The sequence below is a fragment of the Glandiceps talaboti genome, chromosome 6, assembly GCF_964340395.1.
Source record: "Glandiceps talaboti chromosome 6, keGlaTala1.1, whole genome shotgun sequence".
Classification (NCBI taxonomy): domain Eukaryota; kingdom Metazoa; phylum Hemichordata; class Enteropneusta; family Spengelidae; genus Glandiceps; species Glandiceps talaboti.
The window spans coordinates 12,062,135-12,077,692 of record NC_135554.1 but is presented as its reverse complement, the minus strand read 5'-3'; the positions used below and the strand labels follow the sequence as shown (position 1 = coordinate 12,077,692).

Sequence of the window (15,558 nt, the reverse complement as noted above, 5' to 3'; positions counted from 1 at the left end):
CCATTACTGCTCATTTGAAACCACTGTAATGTGACGATGGCTAACGTGCTATTCGTGTTGACACCGTAACACACAGACGAGTGGGTTATCATTTGACCTTGACCCACTTACAAGGACATGGCTGGTTCAAACAGTCCTCGACGAGGACCTTCGGACCTCGAGGCTCCAGACGGGGTTTTTGGCTGGGTTGTGACCTTTGCTGGCTTTGTAACATTCTTTCTGATAGGTGGACAAGCCTATTCTTTTGGGGTTTTATACGTTGAATTTTTGAAGTGTTTACAATTTCTATAATTTCAGCATGGATAGGGTCATTCTTTTTCCTGTACTGGGATTCTTAGTTATCCACTTTCTGTGGCACTGAACAACAGATACGGATACCGTGCTGTGACGGTAGTAAGCGGTGTAATATCTTCAGTTGGGATGCTTCTCACTTCGTTCACAACAAGCATCGGTCAGGTTTATTTTGTTTATGGGATGTTCACGAGTAAGTATGATTTAGATATGCATGTGTTGACTGACCTTCAAAAAAAACATCCCAGAGGTTAAAGTACTACATTGTGTATAACTTCCCGGTTCACTAGAAAATGGACACGCATCAAACAACATTGTTGCACTCAGTCAACTGTATTGTATGCCAGTGTGTATATTCGACTATGGTATACGACATGTTTGAAAGAATAGGGGTCACACAGCATATTAAACATTTGCTAGAATTTATGTAAAATTTATGCAAATCTACATAGACACCTTGAACTGGTGATACATGAGTCACTGATATAAAAAAAAAAAAAACATTATCGCAAGCCAGGTCATATTTCCGCAGACTCAACTAACGAAGCAAACGTCATCTGTTTAAATTGCCGTAAAAAGGACAGTCATTTTCGATGATGTTTTGCCTCAATTAGTAGACGACATGTAACTTCACAACCAGAATTCACCAAGGTATATATGTTGCGCTATTTGATACCATACGCATAATGTCGCACAAGCTCAACAAACGAAACCCCCTTCCCCCTCCCCCTAAGACGAACGTTCACAAGTGTGACATCAAACATTCATATATGACCTAAATTATTTTGAAAACTTTAGCAGTCATATCACTACGATAGATGTAATGTAAAAACACATTTTTAAATACCATCAGAAACCCAGCAATATCAAAATTAATTTTTTTTTTTCAACTTACCAACTTCTCAATAGTAAATACAAAAGCTGTTATCATTGAAGGAGTGAAGGTTTTCCGTCGAAATTTCATTAGAAGTGCGGAAATGATGCTCAGTAATCGCATTGACGCCAGAACCCCCTCCCCCTCCCCTCTTTCTCGAAAATAGCTCCTCTAGAAATAAGTTACACGTTATTTTCACGTTTGTATTCCATCTATCAAGGTTTATGGATTTGGACACCAGTACTTTCTACAACGGGGATAGTTGGTACGTATTTCGATAAAAGATTTCCCCTCGCCCTTAGTGTAGTCGTGTCAGGGACCGGAGCTGGTCAATTTGCAATGTCACTGGTGATGCAACTACTAATATCTGAGTACGGATGGCGTGGAGCACTTACGATTCTTTCAGCACTAAACCTCAATATATGCACTGCTGGGTTGCTGTTCAGACCTGTTGACATGTATCAGCGACAGGGGAAATATAAACATAACTGTTCAGAGTTGAGCAACACACAATTTACTACCAGCGAAGAGACTCAGAATGGCAGCATGCAGAGTATCAACGAAAATGCCACCGAGTCTGAGAACAGGTCAATAACTTGTGATACAGACATTGACAACAATTCAACTGATGAACCGATGCAAGTGCAAACCGAAAAGAGTTGTGTGAAAGACGAAGAAGTGAAAAGTCGACAGATCTGCTCAGAATCATGCAGATCGTCTATCGCAAAACTTAAGATGGTTTACAAGGCAACTTTTGATTGGTCGCTCTTTAGAAATCTGGCGTTTGTATTAATTCTTATATCTGGATTTGGAACACATGCAGGAAATTACGCAGTGATTTCACATATAGTAAGGATATTTACCAACAAGAGTGTGACGCTCCCGCCAAGTTATAGTTTGAAAGATGAATGAGGCCATATATGTAAAGCTGGAGGGGCCTTCCCTTAAACAGGGGAGGAGGACTACGTCACGCAACTTGGCGGGCGTGTACAACATTGCTGTGGTAAAATACTGAGCTTGTTCTCATCATCACAAGACAGATCAATTCTGCCACGTGCAGTCTCAAGAAACGTCCAAGAGAGAGAGAGAGAGAGAGAGAGAGAGAGAGAGAGAGAGAGAGAGAGAGAGAGAGAGAGAGAGAGAGAGAGAGAGAGAGAGAGATATTCCGACCAATATATCATGTGTAATAACATGTCATATCTGATGTGCTAATTGTTTGTTATATCGCCATAATATCACTGGCGTTTATCAATACATAACTTATTAATTAATAAACATGTCACGAAAAGGAAAAGTCATTTTCCATGACTATACGTGACCATTCATGTATTTTCCCAGGTGAAAAGAGGAAGAGATTATGGTATTTCAAGCCTACGCAGTTCGTCTTTACCTGCACTAATGGGACTAACGCAGTTTCTGGGACGGATATTTTGGGGAGTCCTTGATGGGGTATCTAAAAACTCTCATCCAATTATTCTCTATGGCGGTAGCATCACAGCAGCTGGGATTCTAACAGTCATTGGTATCCGCGTTCCAAATTATACAGGTAAAGTCTTTCTCACATTTGCAATAATATTACTGTGTGATTACTAATACTTTGGCATATTATTTCTGAAATGTAATAATAAGTAACATGTACACCACGTCGTGCGTATGTTGCCCTTAAAGTGACACAAGCTTAGGTTATAAGTTTTTTGCTCAAGTGAAAATACTTAAATAGAACATTTCACACATTCCAGCATTTTGTTCATGTCGATGCATGTCTTCTGGCGTTGTAAGAACAGTTGATTGCATAGTAGTAATTTCCTAAACATTTTATGACACGCATAATAAATTACGTCATCGGATGTTATATCTTAATATCATGCTTGAGCTCAGTCATTTGCATGTGAGGGTTAAGTGTGGTTCAGTAAGTACAATGATGCGAGTACCTTTTAAATATGCAGATAAACTCCCCTAAACACGTATAAACTCAGTTTGTGAACGCCCGCCCTCATCATGTGTAGGAGGAATTTTAAAACTTCTCTAAAACACTGGCCTAAATTGGCAAGCACAGTGACCAGTTAAAGTCCAACGTACAAAACGAGTACCAAGTTTTTCTTGCTATTTGTTCAAAGGAAATATTAAAGACCAAACAAGCGAACTCGAGTCTACACCATATACTCTCAATTACAACATTACCATTATTCATGTTAAAAAATAAGATATATCATTATTATTCACTTGAATAGGTCAACTCATTTACATTATTCTACACGGAGTATGTATGGCCTGTTTTATACCAATCGCACCGGTGGTAATACGCGGTTTGCTCGGTGCAGTGAAATGGAACCAAGGTTTGATGTTTTATTTGCAAATACAAGAAGTTGGTGGAATGCTTGCCTCTCCCTTTACAGGTCAGTTTATTTTTTTTATCCCGAACATTACTTGATCACAATCTTAATGACAAGGAAACGACTCAATCTGTTTCCTGTAGTCACGGAGATATATCACAGTTTATATATGTTTACTATTTTGTATATGAATTATGTTGATTAATCCCAACAATATTTAACGATAATAGAAAAATATTTTAGTTGATTTTAAGTTTTAAGCGAATGCTAAACTAAATTAGTACAAGCCTATACTTATTACGGTACCTATCATAATTTTTTTTATATAAGGATCCGTAGATGTTTTTATTCGTCCTAGTTTGTAAGATGAACAAAAACAACAAATGATTAGATATTTAAACTGAAATATGTCAACTTTGCAAACTTTGTTTAGACATGGAATATACGGGTGATTTAATAAATTGTCGTTTATCAACTCTGATTTGTTTGTTATAATTCATGGTGTACAATGTACATAATAGACTGTGTCCTTTCTTTTACAGGGTGGATGCGAGACATTCACGGGAATTACGACGTTGCTTTTTACATCATCGCAGCATCATTCTTTGTTTCAGCGGTCTGTGCCTTTTTTACTCCGGTAGCGGAAAAGTACGTCGTGAAAAGGGGCAATAATCTGACAAACTGAATTGAAGATGTTGTGAGTTTCTAAGGACATGGGCACAAATTTCGGCATGAGAAGATATTTTTACGTGAAACCAGTTTCAATTCTTTTCAATTTAAGACTTCTCTTGTAATCTAATTACTTAAAATGAAAGGGGGGGGGGGGGACTGGGGTGTGAAAAGTTATCGGTTTTCGCAAAGATTTTCATATATTGAAATTTTGCTGGAGAAATAACAATGTTCGTCCCTTCCTCCTTTTACCTGTGGTGTATTAAATGAAATATTGATTTGTCTTTTGATTGATATATTTGTATTGGTAGTGTTGGCAAACTATCCATTCATACAAGTATCTTCTCAAAACAGAATAGTATGTTAGACCCGTTGGATCTGAACATATAGGCTGCAAAACCTACTTTCAGAATACACCAATGTAAACCTAAGTAAGAGGTGTAATATTTGCATGGTGACATGTAAATGAAAATTCCCACGACCTTTCTTATGGTAATGAGAACAAGGGTATGCTATAATTTCGAGCCTGCGCATTTGTGATATATCTTCGAGATGTGCCTTCAATTAACAACTTGAAGTTGAATTTCTTGCGACTTCACATCTATCAGGAGGTTTGACCTCAACTGTGGTTTGACAAATTGATAACACAGTAGCAACCCATGAGTGACCAATGGATGTGGAGTTTGGGCTTTGAGAAAGTAATTGAAATATTAACCTGCTTTCATGGCTAATGGACACTGTAAGCCATGCTACGCTCATCCCCCACAGCAACATCGATGAGGTCAAAGAACTAAAGGACCGAAGGGTGCAGGAACTTGTAATGAACTGCCAAAGCTCATATGACATCGGTCTAAAAAGGACGGGTTTGTTTGTTCATGGAGGTATAATGGGGGATTCTTTTTGACTACTTGCGAACATAATGACTTTCTTTCTGTTATGCCTGCACGTTGCATACATTCGACTACTTTTATTACTACTGATCTTCGCACACAGCTGATAGACCAAGTAATAACACCCGAATCACTCTCATATCTCATATCTGACTCAACTTCTGTATGTACGTACCAGGATCACACTTGAACTTTAAAGGGAATTAGCTCAGACTACACAGTTTGTGTGTAAATGTACACTCGAGACGAAGGCAAGCACCCAGCATAGTGCCTCGTTCATTGACTTCCCGCGAAGCCAAGTCCTCTAGCCAAAATTGAAGTGCCTGTCCGTCCCCATGCAGTGTGCTTTATTGACGTCCTTAAAGTCTAAATATACATAACGCATGGCCAATGGCCAAATAATTAATGCACTCCATATAGAGTTTTCATGGGCGTTATAATGCCTTAAAAGTAATTTTAAAACATTGATGAATGATCACTATGAATCCTAGATATTTATGAAATGCAGACCGTCGTCTCATGTATTCGAGTATGCTTGGAATCCTGTGTGGTCTAAATCCGATATCCTTGAGACAGTATATTGACCTTTCAGTCAAACTAGGACATGCGATGTTGTTAAAATATTAAGTTTACTGAAATATAAATATGTCATCTGTGACACTTTCAGTGCAATTCGTGATTTCTTCCTATCAACAAAGTAGACATTGTGCGATACAATCTTTGCATGACAACACATGTACACATGCTGACCCAACTAAATACCAACGACCCTTTCCTGGTATGGTAATAAAGAACAAGGTTATATATTCAGTGTCTGCGCATGTGTGATTTCCTGTTGAACACATTGAATTTTGCTCGTTCATCAGTCGACATTTTGAAAATAAGTATTACTCTACGTTTGTGCGACTTGACATCAAGCGGTTTGGTCCACGGCTCAATTGTGTGGTTTTGACGAAGCCTGTTACACCATGGCAATAGTGAGTTAGCTTTTGGAAAGTCATATATTTTCAAAAGTTTCATGTTTTGACCAAATTTGGGGTCTTCTTACTGTCCCACTCGATAGCCAAATGAATCAGTTTAAATAAGGACTGAAGGGTAAACAAACGTGTAATGTGCTGTGAGCACTCATATGTAATCTGACAATAACGGAATAGGTTTGGGTCACCATAATGACTATTTAATATCTGTAAGTTGCAGAAGGACAATACTACAAGTAACCTTGCCCCTCCGGATAGTGGATATGGTTGGGTAGTAGCTCTCGGTGGTTTTATTATTTTCTTTCTCGTCGGTGGACAAGCCTATTCTTTTGGAGTTCTGTATGTTGAATTTTTGAATGCCTTTGGAGCGTCGAAAGCCGATACAGGTAAGCTTATGTGCGTATTCTGTACTGTTTACATAAACAAGTGTTTTGGTTAGGGACCGGTCAGTTTCTACAGCCGGGGGAGGGGGGAGGGGCGGTGGATTCTTAAATCGGGCCGACAAAACGTCACTGACCCCCATCTGTAAAACCAAAAACAGGCTGACCCCCCTATCACTTAATTCTAAAACATGATGACCCCCCCCCCCCACACACACACACACACACATAATATTCACATGACAGGTATTTTTTATCGTGACTCAGTGTGGATTGCTTGACTGTCTTGCAAATACTTTATAAGTAGCACTATCATCATTATAATTATTGACTACACATAGTAAATATATTCCAAAAGGAGTTTAATAGCATCTTGTCAGTGAAAGGTAGGGGAAAAGCTTGAGAGGGGAATATGTACATCTCTTATGGGGGGGTCTAACCATAGAAGCCAAGGAGGTTTTTAACTCTCTGAAAAAAAAATTTGAGACTATTCAGACCCTTTCAGACATTAATTTCCAAGCTTTACAAGACAACACCAACATGTAAAAAGCAACTACATAGGGTTGAAATACTTTTGAAATATACTTTGACAGCACCTAGACAGTAAGAGGGGAAGAGCTTGAGACTGGGATATGTCCACCTCATGGGGGGGGGGGTCCAAGGGGTCTCCCTCTAGAAACCCTGGAGGATTTTTACTCTTAAAGCCAACATTTAGGCTATTCAAACCCTTTCAAGCAATAACTTAATCCATGCTTTACAAGACAGCACCATCAAGTATCTATAACTTACATAGGGTTCAAATATGTTCTTAAAAAGTAAAATGGCATCATTATAGTAAAGGTCAACACATCTAATGGTAGCATCATCGCTAGGGGAGATTTGGAGTTTAAGGCAATTTTAGACTATCTTGGCAAACATTTCACATCTTTACATGTAAAAAAACAATATCATCTCAAATTAGAATAGGGTGAAAGTATTTAAGAAAAGTTTAATACCATTATGACAGTAAAAAGGTTGTTGTTGGTGCATGTGATTGTTGGTTGAATGCATGAGTGACCTCTGGGGGTGAGGGAGTCCTTGGGCTTTTCTCCCTGGCAGGTCTGAGTGTTTTGCTCCTATTAAGGCAATGTTTAGGTAATATTTCCAAGCTTCGAAAAGCTAACGTAAATGTAAATTTTGAATATGTTTCCCATGTCACATAACAATGGGCCCGTAACATTGGTAATGGGGCATTAATATTGCATTATAGTAGAGCCACCGGTATGTTCGAGACCTTTAGGTGGTCATACGTAGTGTATAATAGAAACTGGAATCTGATGAGATGTGGTGATTGTAGTGTCAATAACATGTAGTTTCCAAAATAGAGAGTGTATTAATCTCTTCTGACAAGTTCATACTGACGAGTAGAACAATTTAGATTAACTTCTTTTATAAACTATATATGAAGATTACCATTACGAAACCTTCAAGTTCACTTTTGCCCCAAAGTGCAATATAAGTGAAGCATTGATTGTGAAACAGTCAAGCATTTACATGACATGCTCTGTAACTAGTGTGGTAGCTAGGTAATACATGTATATATATAGTTATGTTTGAACTAATAAGTAATTATAAGAATTCATGTAAGAAACAGGGACAAGAACAAGTATTGACATGTACCACATTTCAGACAAGGCTATATGCCATTGTAGTAAGGGATTTTTTTCTTCCATCACAATCAAAAACACAATCCCCCCATCGACAATTTTCAAAACAGGGTGACCCCCTACAAATCCACCGCCCCCCCCCCCCAGGCCGAAGAAACTGACCGATCCCTTAAATAGAAATAGGGGCTTGGCCTAAATTCTCGACAACTTGAATACATGTCTGTTAAAAAAATACTTATTTCATAAAGAATGTTTCTCTTTGTAACTTACTATAACTGACAGCCACCGTTTGATCCATGTTATTTTAATTTATGCAACTAATTCTATTCTGAATCAGAGTTAGGCGTACACCACCCCATGTTCTGTCAAAATATAAAGTAAAATAAGGAATTTTACTTAATTAGATATGTCTTTGAATCATCATTGGTTAAATATATAGCTACGCATTAAACTCGGTAGTGTCTCAGACTAGTGGTCTGAGGTAGTGTTCAATAACGAATGCACCATGACCAGGCCTATTAAAACAAATATGTCTTATTAATACATAATTTAGTTTGATTTGATATATTTATAAGTTGAGGATAAATGAATTGTATTATATATATATATATATATATATATATATATATATATATATATATACATATATATATATATATATATATATATATATATATATATATATATATATATATATATATATATTTGTTTTAAACATATCTAGTATCGACTGCATCAATAAATAACGATGGTATTATGCAAGTATACGCGAGGTGTAATTAGTACAGTCATCACAGAACAATACAACGTACGAATGTAGTCATTTAAGAACCATTTTGGGCGGAACATATCATAATTACAGGTGGGGATATAGCATAAGTAGAATCGATACTTACAGTGTCACCGGCAACGCCTAAGCAATTTCCATATAACTTTTTCTTTCAAATAAAGAATTCATGTAAGTCATGACATATGCATCATAAAGCAGTTTAGGCAAAAGGTTTCAATGAGTCAATGGCGTAATTATGACAAGAAGGTCAATATCCCAATAAAAACAAAGTGTACATGTATATGACTTTCTTTGTGTTACAGCATGGATAGGTGCCTTGTCCATGGGTATTGGACTTTTAGCCTACCCACTTTCACTGCTACTTATTAAGAGGTATAGCTATCGCACCGTGACCTTGGTGGCGGGCATTTTGTCGTCAGTGGGAATATATGCAACCTCATTCGCAACAAGTATGACTCAAGTATATGTTATCTACGGGGTGTTCGCAAGTAAGTCTGTTTTTTTTAAAAACCGGAGACACGTACGAAGTGACTAACATATGACGAAAATAGGATGACATACTAACATGGAGAATATAGTGGTCGTGGAACCGTTAGGACATAAAAAGTTATTTTGGCTTGGTAAGATACAAAGGAAATAATGCAACGTTTCAATCCGTCTACTTGCTCAAACAATGATAAAATTATTCAGACATTCTCTCTCTCTCTCTCTCTCTCTCTCTCTCTCTCTCTCTCTCTCTCTCTCTCTCTCTCTCTCTCTCTCTCTCTCTCTCTCTCTCTCTCTCTCTCTCTCCCTCCCTCCCTCCCTCCCTCCCTCCCTCCCTCCCTCCCTCCCTCCCTCCCTCCCTCCCTCTCTCTCTCTCTCTCTCTCTCTCTCTCTCTCTCTCTCTCTCTCTCTCTCTCTCTCTCTCTCTCTCTCTCTCTCTCTCTCTCTCTCTCTCTCTCTCTCTCTCTCTCTCTCTCTCTCTCTCTCTCGTAAATTTATAGTAGTTTAGTTTAGCCGGATTGGGGACCACTGTAACAATTTCGGCCACAATGTGTCCTGTGATAATACCAAGAGTTCTAACCAGAAAACAGCCCTGGTTAAACGTAGAATAACGGAAGCCATTGTACTTCAAACGGAGGTGACCTATTTTCCACAAGGTTTAGTGTTACCTCCTAATGATTGCAAGAAATTGTTCGAAATGTTCCTTAGCATCCATTTCTTAAAACAATTACTTCGAAGTGTTAATGTAGTTGTCTTCTTCGTTTGAAACCTAAAAGATCTATATCATCAAAGGAATTTTTTTTTTTAGAAATAATTATCGAAACATATTGTGCTATTTAACACATACAACTAAATCATAAACCCTTAAATCTTATCAACAGAGTTTCGTCATTCGTCTGGCGTGACAAACATCTTTACCGATATCGTAATACTTTCTTTTCATGAGCTACCATTATCTTAGGAGATCATCGCCAAATTTATATGTCCCTGGTAAACCTAAGGTTGGCGCGTTCTTTGATATGTTTGAGCCAGTTAATTGACTAAAATGTATCAATTGTAATTCAGTTCTTGTCGTGGCAGACAACAACGTGGAAATATTAAATAGATTTCTGAAAAGCCAGACAAATAGATTTACAACGTCAAAGAGATATTTTGTCTAGCCAGACAAAAAACTGTAGCAATGTTAGTGATATGTCTGTCGAGCCAGGTGACGTTTTGTTTCAGGGTGATTGCTATGGTGAGTATACTACCAGAATTCAACAATGCAATGATTGTACAGGTTTTAAAAATGCACATATTGTATGGATCAGTAACTCCAAAGTCCCGATATCTCTTTGAATACAAGTTTTACAATGTAACCTCGTCAACACGCGGCGTCCTCCAAGAACTATCTTAACTATCTGAGAACAAGCAAAGTCAAAACTGCTGTATACTAAGTCTACTTGTTGTGTAGACACGTGTAAATGTATTTTCTCGCAAAGACTATAACTCAGATTTTCAGTAATATTCTTCTTCTCAAATCGACTTATTCGGTTGAGGAATCCATTTTTATGGATATGTAAGTATAACAAGCATTTTCAAATGTTTATTACAATTCTGATCAGATGTGATTTCAAATCGCCGTCAAAAATGTATCCAAAAAGTGTTGCGTACGCACATTGCAGCATAACAATATCAACACATTACAATTTCCAGCTTTGCATGAGGAAAGTTTTTGCATTAGGAACTATTTTATCTCATTTGCATAATTACGAATGGAAATGCCGGTTTTCACATTAAAAGTACCTAAATTTACATTGTGGTACATATACAATAATGTACATACATATTTCTACAATCGATGCATATTAATATCGAAGGTTATATCAACTTTCCCAATTGTTTGAAGGTTTCTGGTTCTGGGTACCTGTACTTACTACACTTGGAATAGTCGGAAAATACTTCAGCAAGAAACTTCCCTTTGCCGTTAGTCTTGCTATATCAGGTACAGGAGCTGGACAATTCACATTGGCGTTCGTGATACAACTTCTCCTTGATGAATATGGATGGCGTGGAACACTTATGATCCTTGCTGCTCTAAATCTTCATGTATGTGTTGCCGGAGCACTGTACAGGCCAATTGAACTGTACCATTTGAAAAACGTGAGAAGAAATACAGAATTGCAGTCACACAGACAACAGCCTATACCTGCTCATGACGTTAAAAAATATATTAAAAGTGACACAGTGTCTAATTCTGACTATTGTAGCAATAAAGATTGCCATAGTGAAGAATTGACACCTCAGGAACAAAGTAACCAATGTGACTATGTTGTCGAAAATGTTCACACTGGAAAAAGTCCCGCAAAATGTTGCCATGGATCTTGTATGAAACTATGGACTAGCTGTTTAGCCACATATGACTTCGCGTTATTTAAAAATGCGGCATTTGTCTTGTTCCTCATGTGTGGATTCGGATCAGAAGGTGGGAGCTTTGCAATAATAACGCATATTGTAAGTTTTTATTCAAATACATAGTAAATTTTTCATCCATCATATTATTTTTGTTTCTTTAATATCTCCACCTCGATAAAGCAAGCAAGCTCAAACTATATTGTCAACAAATAGGTCAAAAATGTACTTTTGCGGTAGATTTTGCGGCCATCTTAAAAATGGCTGCCAGCTTGGATTTTCAAATGTCCAATTGGAGAAATTAAAATCATATCCAACTAAAAACATCTATGCAAGGTTTCATGCTTATATCACGATTTAAAGGATAAATCCTGTCATCCGTTCCACTATATAGAAATAGATGTGTACTATATATATAGCAGCAATTGAAATAGTTATCAATTATCAAAAGAACTAGGTAATAAAAGACCTAGTTTCAGTCTCATAAGGATAGTTTGAAAAAGAAGTTAAATACAATAGCATCAATCTTTCATTTCATTAAACATAGGTAAAAAGAGGAAGAGACTATGGCATACCAAGTTTGCGTAGTTCTTCCTTACCAGCACTAATGGGAATCACTCAATTCCTTGGACGGATAATCTGGGGTCTTTTTGGCAGTTTTGCACACAAGATCAAGCCAACTATTCTGTATGGTGGTAGCATTGCAGCGGCTGGAGTTGTGACTATCATTAGCATACACACTACAACGTATATAGGTGATATGCTCTCAATTACACATCAACAAAAATAATTATATCCTTCTATGGCAAAAGAAAATATATGTATGTATGTATGTATGTATGTATGTATGTATGTATGTATGTATGTATGTATGTATGCATGCGTGTGTATGTATGTATGTATGTATGTATGTATGTATGTATGTATGTATTAAGGTATGTATGTATGTATGTATGTATTTATTTATTTGTATGTATGTGTGTGTGTGTGTGTGTGTGTGTGTGTGTGTGTGTACAGAATAAACATTTCTAAAAGTTTTATTATCGCTTTTTCGACAGGTCAGCTAGTCTATGTGGTACTGCTTGGTATATGCATGGCTTGCTATATTCCAATATTCCCTATTGTCATGCGTCAGATAGTTGGTATTAAACATTTTGACAGTGGAAATATGTTCTATTTAACAGCCATGTCTCTTGCTTCATTGCTCTCTGTGCCATTTGTAGGTGAGTTTCTGAACGGCCACATCACAAACTTGTATCATTACATATTCCCATTCATATACCTGGCAGAAGCACCAACATAAAATATTACATTTCTTGACTACAGGTACCGTCCTGGTAGCACAAACTTAAAATTAATTCATCACGTCTAACCTCTAAAAAGGCACCTCTAACCTCTAAAAAGATGATTTATTGAAAACATGAAGTTTTTTGTAGGTTGCTATAGTATATTTGGAAGCGTTTAATATTGTCAAAACAATATGGCCGAATGAGCATTTATCTTGAGGTGGTGTATATGTACAGGGTAGAGAAATGTATGCGTATGGTCAGATAATCAAAATGATTCGAATTCGTTTTTACTTCTCGTGATGCACAAAATATGTGTACCGACAGATTTACACTGCCACCCAGAACGACCACTGCAATACGATATAACTTATCTTTTTTATTACAGGATGGATACGAGATATTAAAGGAAATTACGACCTTGCTTTCTATCTCATCGCTGTAATACTACTGTCATCAGCAACCTGTGCTTTCATGGCTCATGTAGCTGAAAAGTACAAAGTAAAGAAAAAAGAACAACAAAAACTGACGAACTCTACATATAAAGAGACTGAAAATAGTGAAGATGGGCAAGAGGGACAGCCTGGAACGACCGAACACGATAATAACGTGATGATAGAGTAATTTGTGTCTTCGTGTTCGAATTTAGTAATATTCTTCTCTCTGTAAATACGCTCATCTAAGCCTTTCTATTGTGTCTGATCAGACACGCCTTTGAAAAATATCTACCAAGATATCACATACAATGCAATATCAAAATAGAAATCACCTTGTACAAGTAAATACTACATATACCTTTGTCAATATATCAAACAATATTTGACCCACTATTGTGACACAATGATGAGCCCAGCTGTATAATTGGAGACCTAGTAGGCTTGAGATCAACTGCCATGTGAATAGCTTGATCAGGTGCTGACAGAGGCTGTAGCCGAAATTATATATTCCCCAGTGAGCTGGAGGTATAAAAGAGTTGTTGTCCTGTTAGAGGTCAAAGCCAGGATTAATGATGGACAGTTTTCCAGCATGAACCATTAAAGATGTAAGTACCCAACGCTCTAAGCCTTTGACAAGTCGGGTTGCATCTCTAAAGCTGTTTCAATTTACCATCTACAGAATCTCTCAACTAAACTAAACGAGTAAAGATGCCATGAAAAGTTCCTTGCATGCATGCATGCATGCATGCATGTATGTATGTATGTATGTATGTATGTATGTATGTATGTATGTATGTATGTATGTGTGTATGTATGTATGTGTGTGTATTTATGTATGTATGTATGTATGTATGTATGTATGTATGCATGCATGCATGCATCTATTTATTTATTTATTTATTTATTTATTTATTTATTTATTTATTTATTTATTTATTTATTTATTTATGTGTGTGCTTGTGTGTGTGTGTGTGTGTGTGTGTGTGTGTGTGTGTGTATGTGTGTGTGTACAGAGTGAACATTTCTAAAAGTTTTATTTTCGACAGGTCAGCTAGTCTATGTGGTAGTGCTTGGTATATGTATGGCTTGCTATATTCCAATATTCCCTATTGTCATGCGTCAGATAGTTGGTATTAAACATTTTGACAGTGGGAATAAATTCTATTTAATAGCCATGTCACTTCCTTCATTGCTTTCTGTGCCACCTGTTGGTGAGTTTCTGACATCAGAAACTTGTATCATTACATAGTCTCACTCATATTTCTGGCAAAAGCACCAACACCAAGTAATAAATTGCTTGACTACGATACGTCTTGGTAGTACAAACTTATAAAATTAATCCATCAACTCTAACCTGTAGAAAAGACACTAAGGATGATTTATTGAAAGCGTTTCGTATTTTGTAAAATGTTTTACTATATTTCCAAGCGTTTAAAATTGTCAAAACAATATGGCCGAATGAGCAGGGTGCATATGTACACGGTAGAGAAATTTATGTATGCTCAGATAATCACAATAATTCGAATTCGTATTTAATACGTCGCGTGATGCACAAATTATGTGTACCGACAGATCTACACTGCCACACAGAACAATCACTGATATACGATGGATAATCGATTACCATGCATATAACTTATCTTTTTTATTACAGGATGGATACGAGATATTAAAGGAAATTACGACCTTGCTTTCTATCTCATCGCCGGAATGTTCCTGACATCAGCAACCTGTGCTTTCCTGGCTCACGTAGCTGAATATTACAAAGTAAAGAAAAAAAAACAGCAAAAACTGATGAATAATATAAAGAGACTGAAAATAGTAAAGAGGTGCAAAAGGGACAGCCTTGAACGACCGAACACGATAATAACGTGATGATATTGTGATTTGTGTCTTTGTGTTCAGTAATATTCTCTCTGAATAAAAAAAAAGCTCCTTCGTGGTCATTATCCCAATTCCATTACATCGTCCTTCAATCTCAATTGACCGCAATGCTTCCGTAAGGGTTGTTGTTTAATTATGTATCCTTTATGCACGTATATGACCAAAATTATTCATTATAAAAACGAATCAATGAATAACCGAAACCGACACTATCAAGCAATATC

At 37.0% G+C, this 15,558-nt stretch overlaps 2 protein-coding genes across 4 annotated transcripts; both read left to right on the top strand.

Moving 5' to 3' along the window:
- The first annotated feature begins 1,504 nt into the window (after nucleotides 1-1,504).
- Nucleotides 1,505-4,557, top strand: LOC144436848 (monocarboxylate transporter 14-like). Its single transcript, XM_078125709.1, has 4 exons — nucleotides 1,505-2,014; nucleotides 2,504-2,711; nucleotides 4,041-4,146; nucleotides 4,479-4,557. Exons 1-4 carry the CDS (start codon nucleotides 1,505-1,507, stop codon nucleotides 4,555-4,557), a joined length of 903 nt encoding a protein of 300 aa, XP_077981835.1.
- A 1,364-nt stretch (nucleotides 4,558-5,921) lies between these two features.
- Nucleotides 5,922-15,302, top strand: LOC144436639 (monocarboxylate transporter 12-B-like). Of its 3 annotated transcripts, none has more exons than XM_078125472.1 (8): nucleotides 5,922-6,034; nucleotides 6,249-6,420; nucleotides 9,153-9,338; nucleotides 11,225-11,829; nucleotides 12,275-12,482; nucleotides 12,786-12,950; nucleotides 13,402-14,055; nucleotides 15,105-15,302. In XM_078125472.1, exons 1-7 carry the CDS (start codon nucleotides 6,026-6,028, stop codon nucleotides 13,635-13,637), a joined length of 1,581 nt encoding a protein of 526 aa, XP_077981598.1. In that variant the 5' UTR covers nucleotides 5,922-6,025; the 3' UTR covers nucleotides 13,638-14,055; nucleotides 15,105-15,302. The 3 variants fall into 3 exon arrangements, with proteins under 3 accessions (XP_077981598.1, XP_077981600.1, XP_077981599.1); XM_078125473.1 differs by having other exon boundaries at nucleotides 5,924-6,034; nucleotides 6,255-6,420; XM_078125474.1 differs by lacking the exon at nucleotides 9,153-9,338.
- Nucleotides 15,303-15,558: the final 256 nt, after the last annotated feature.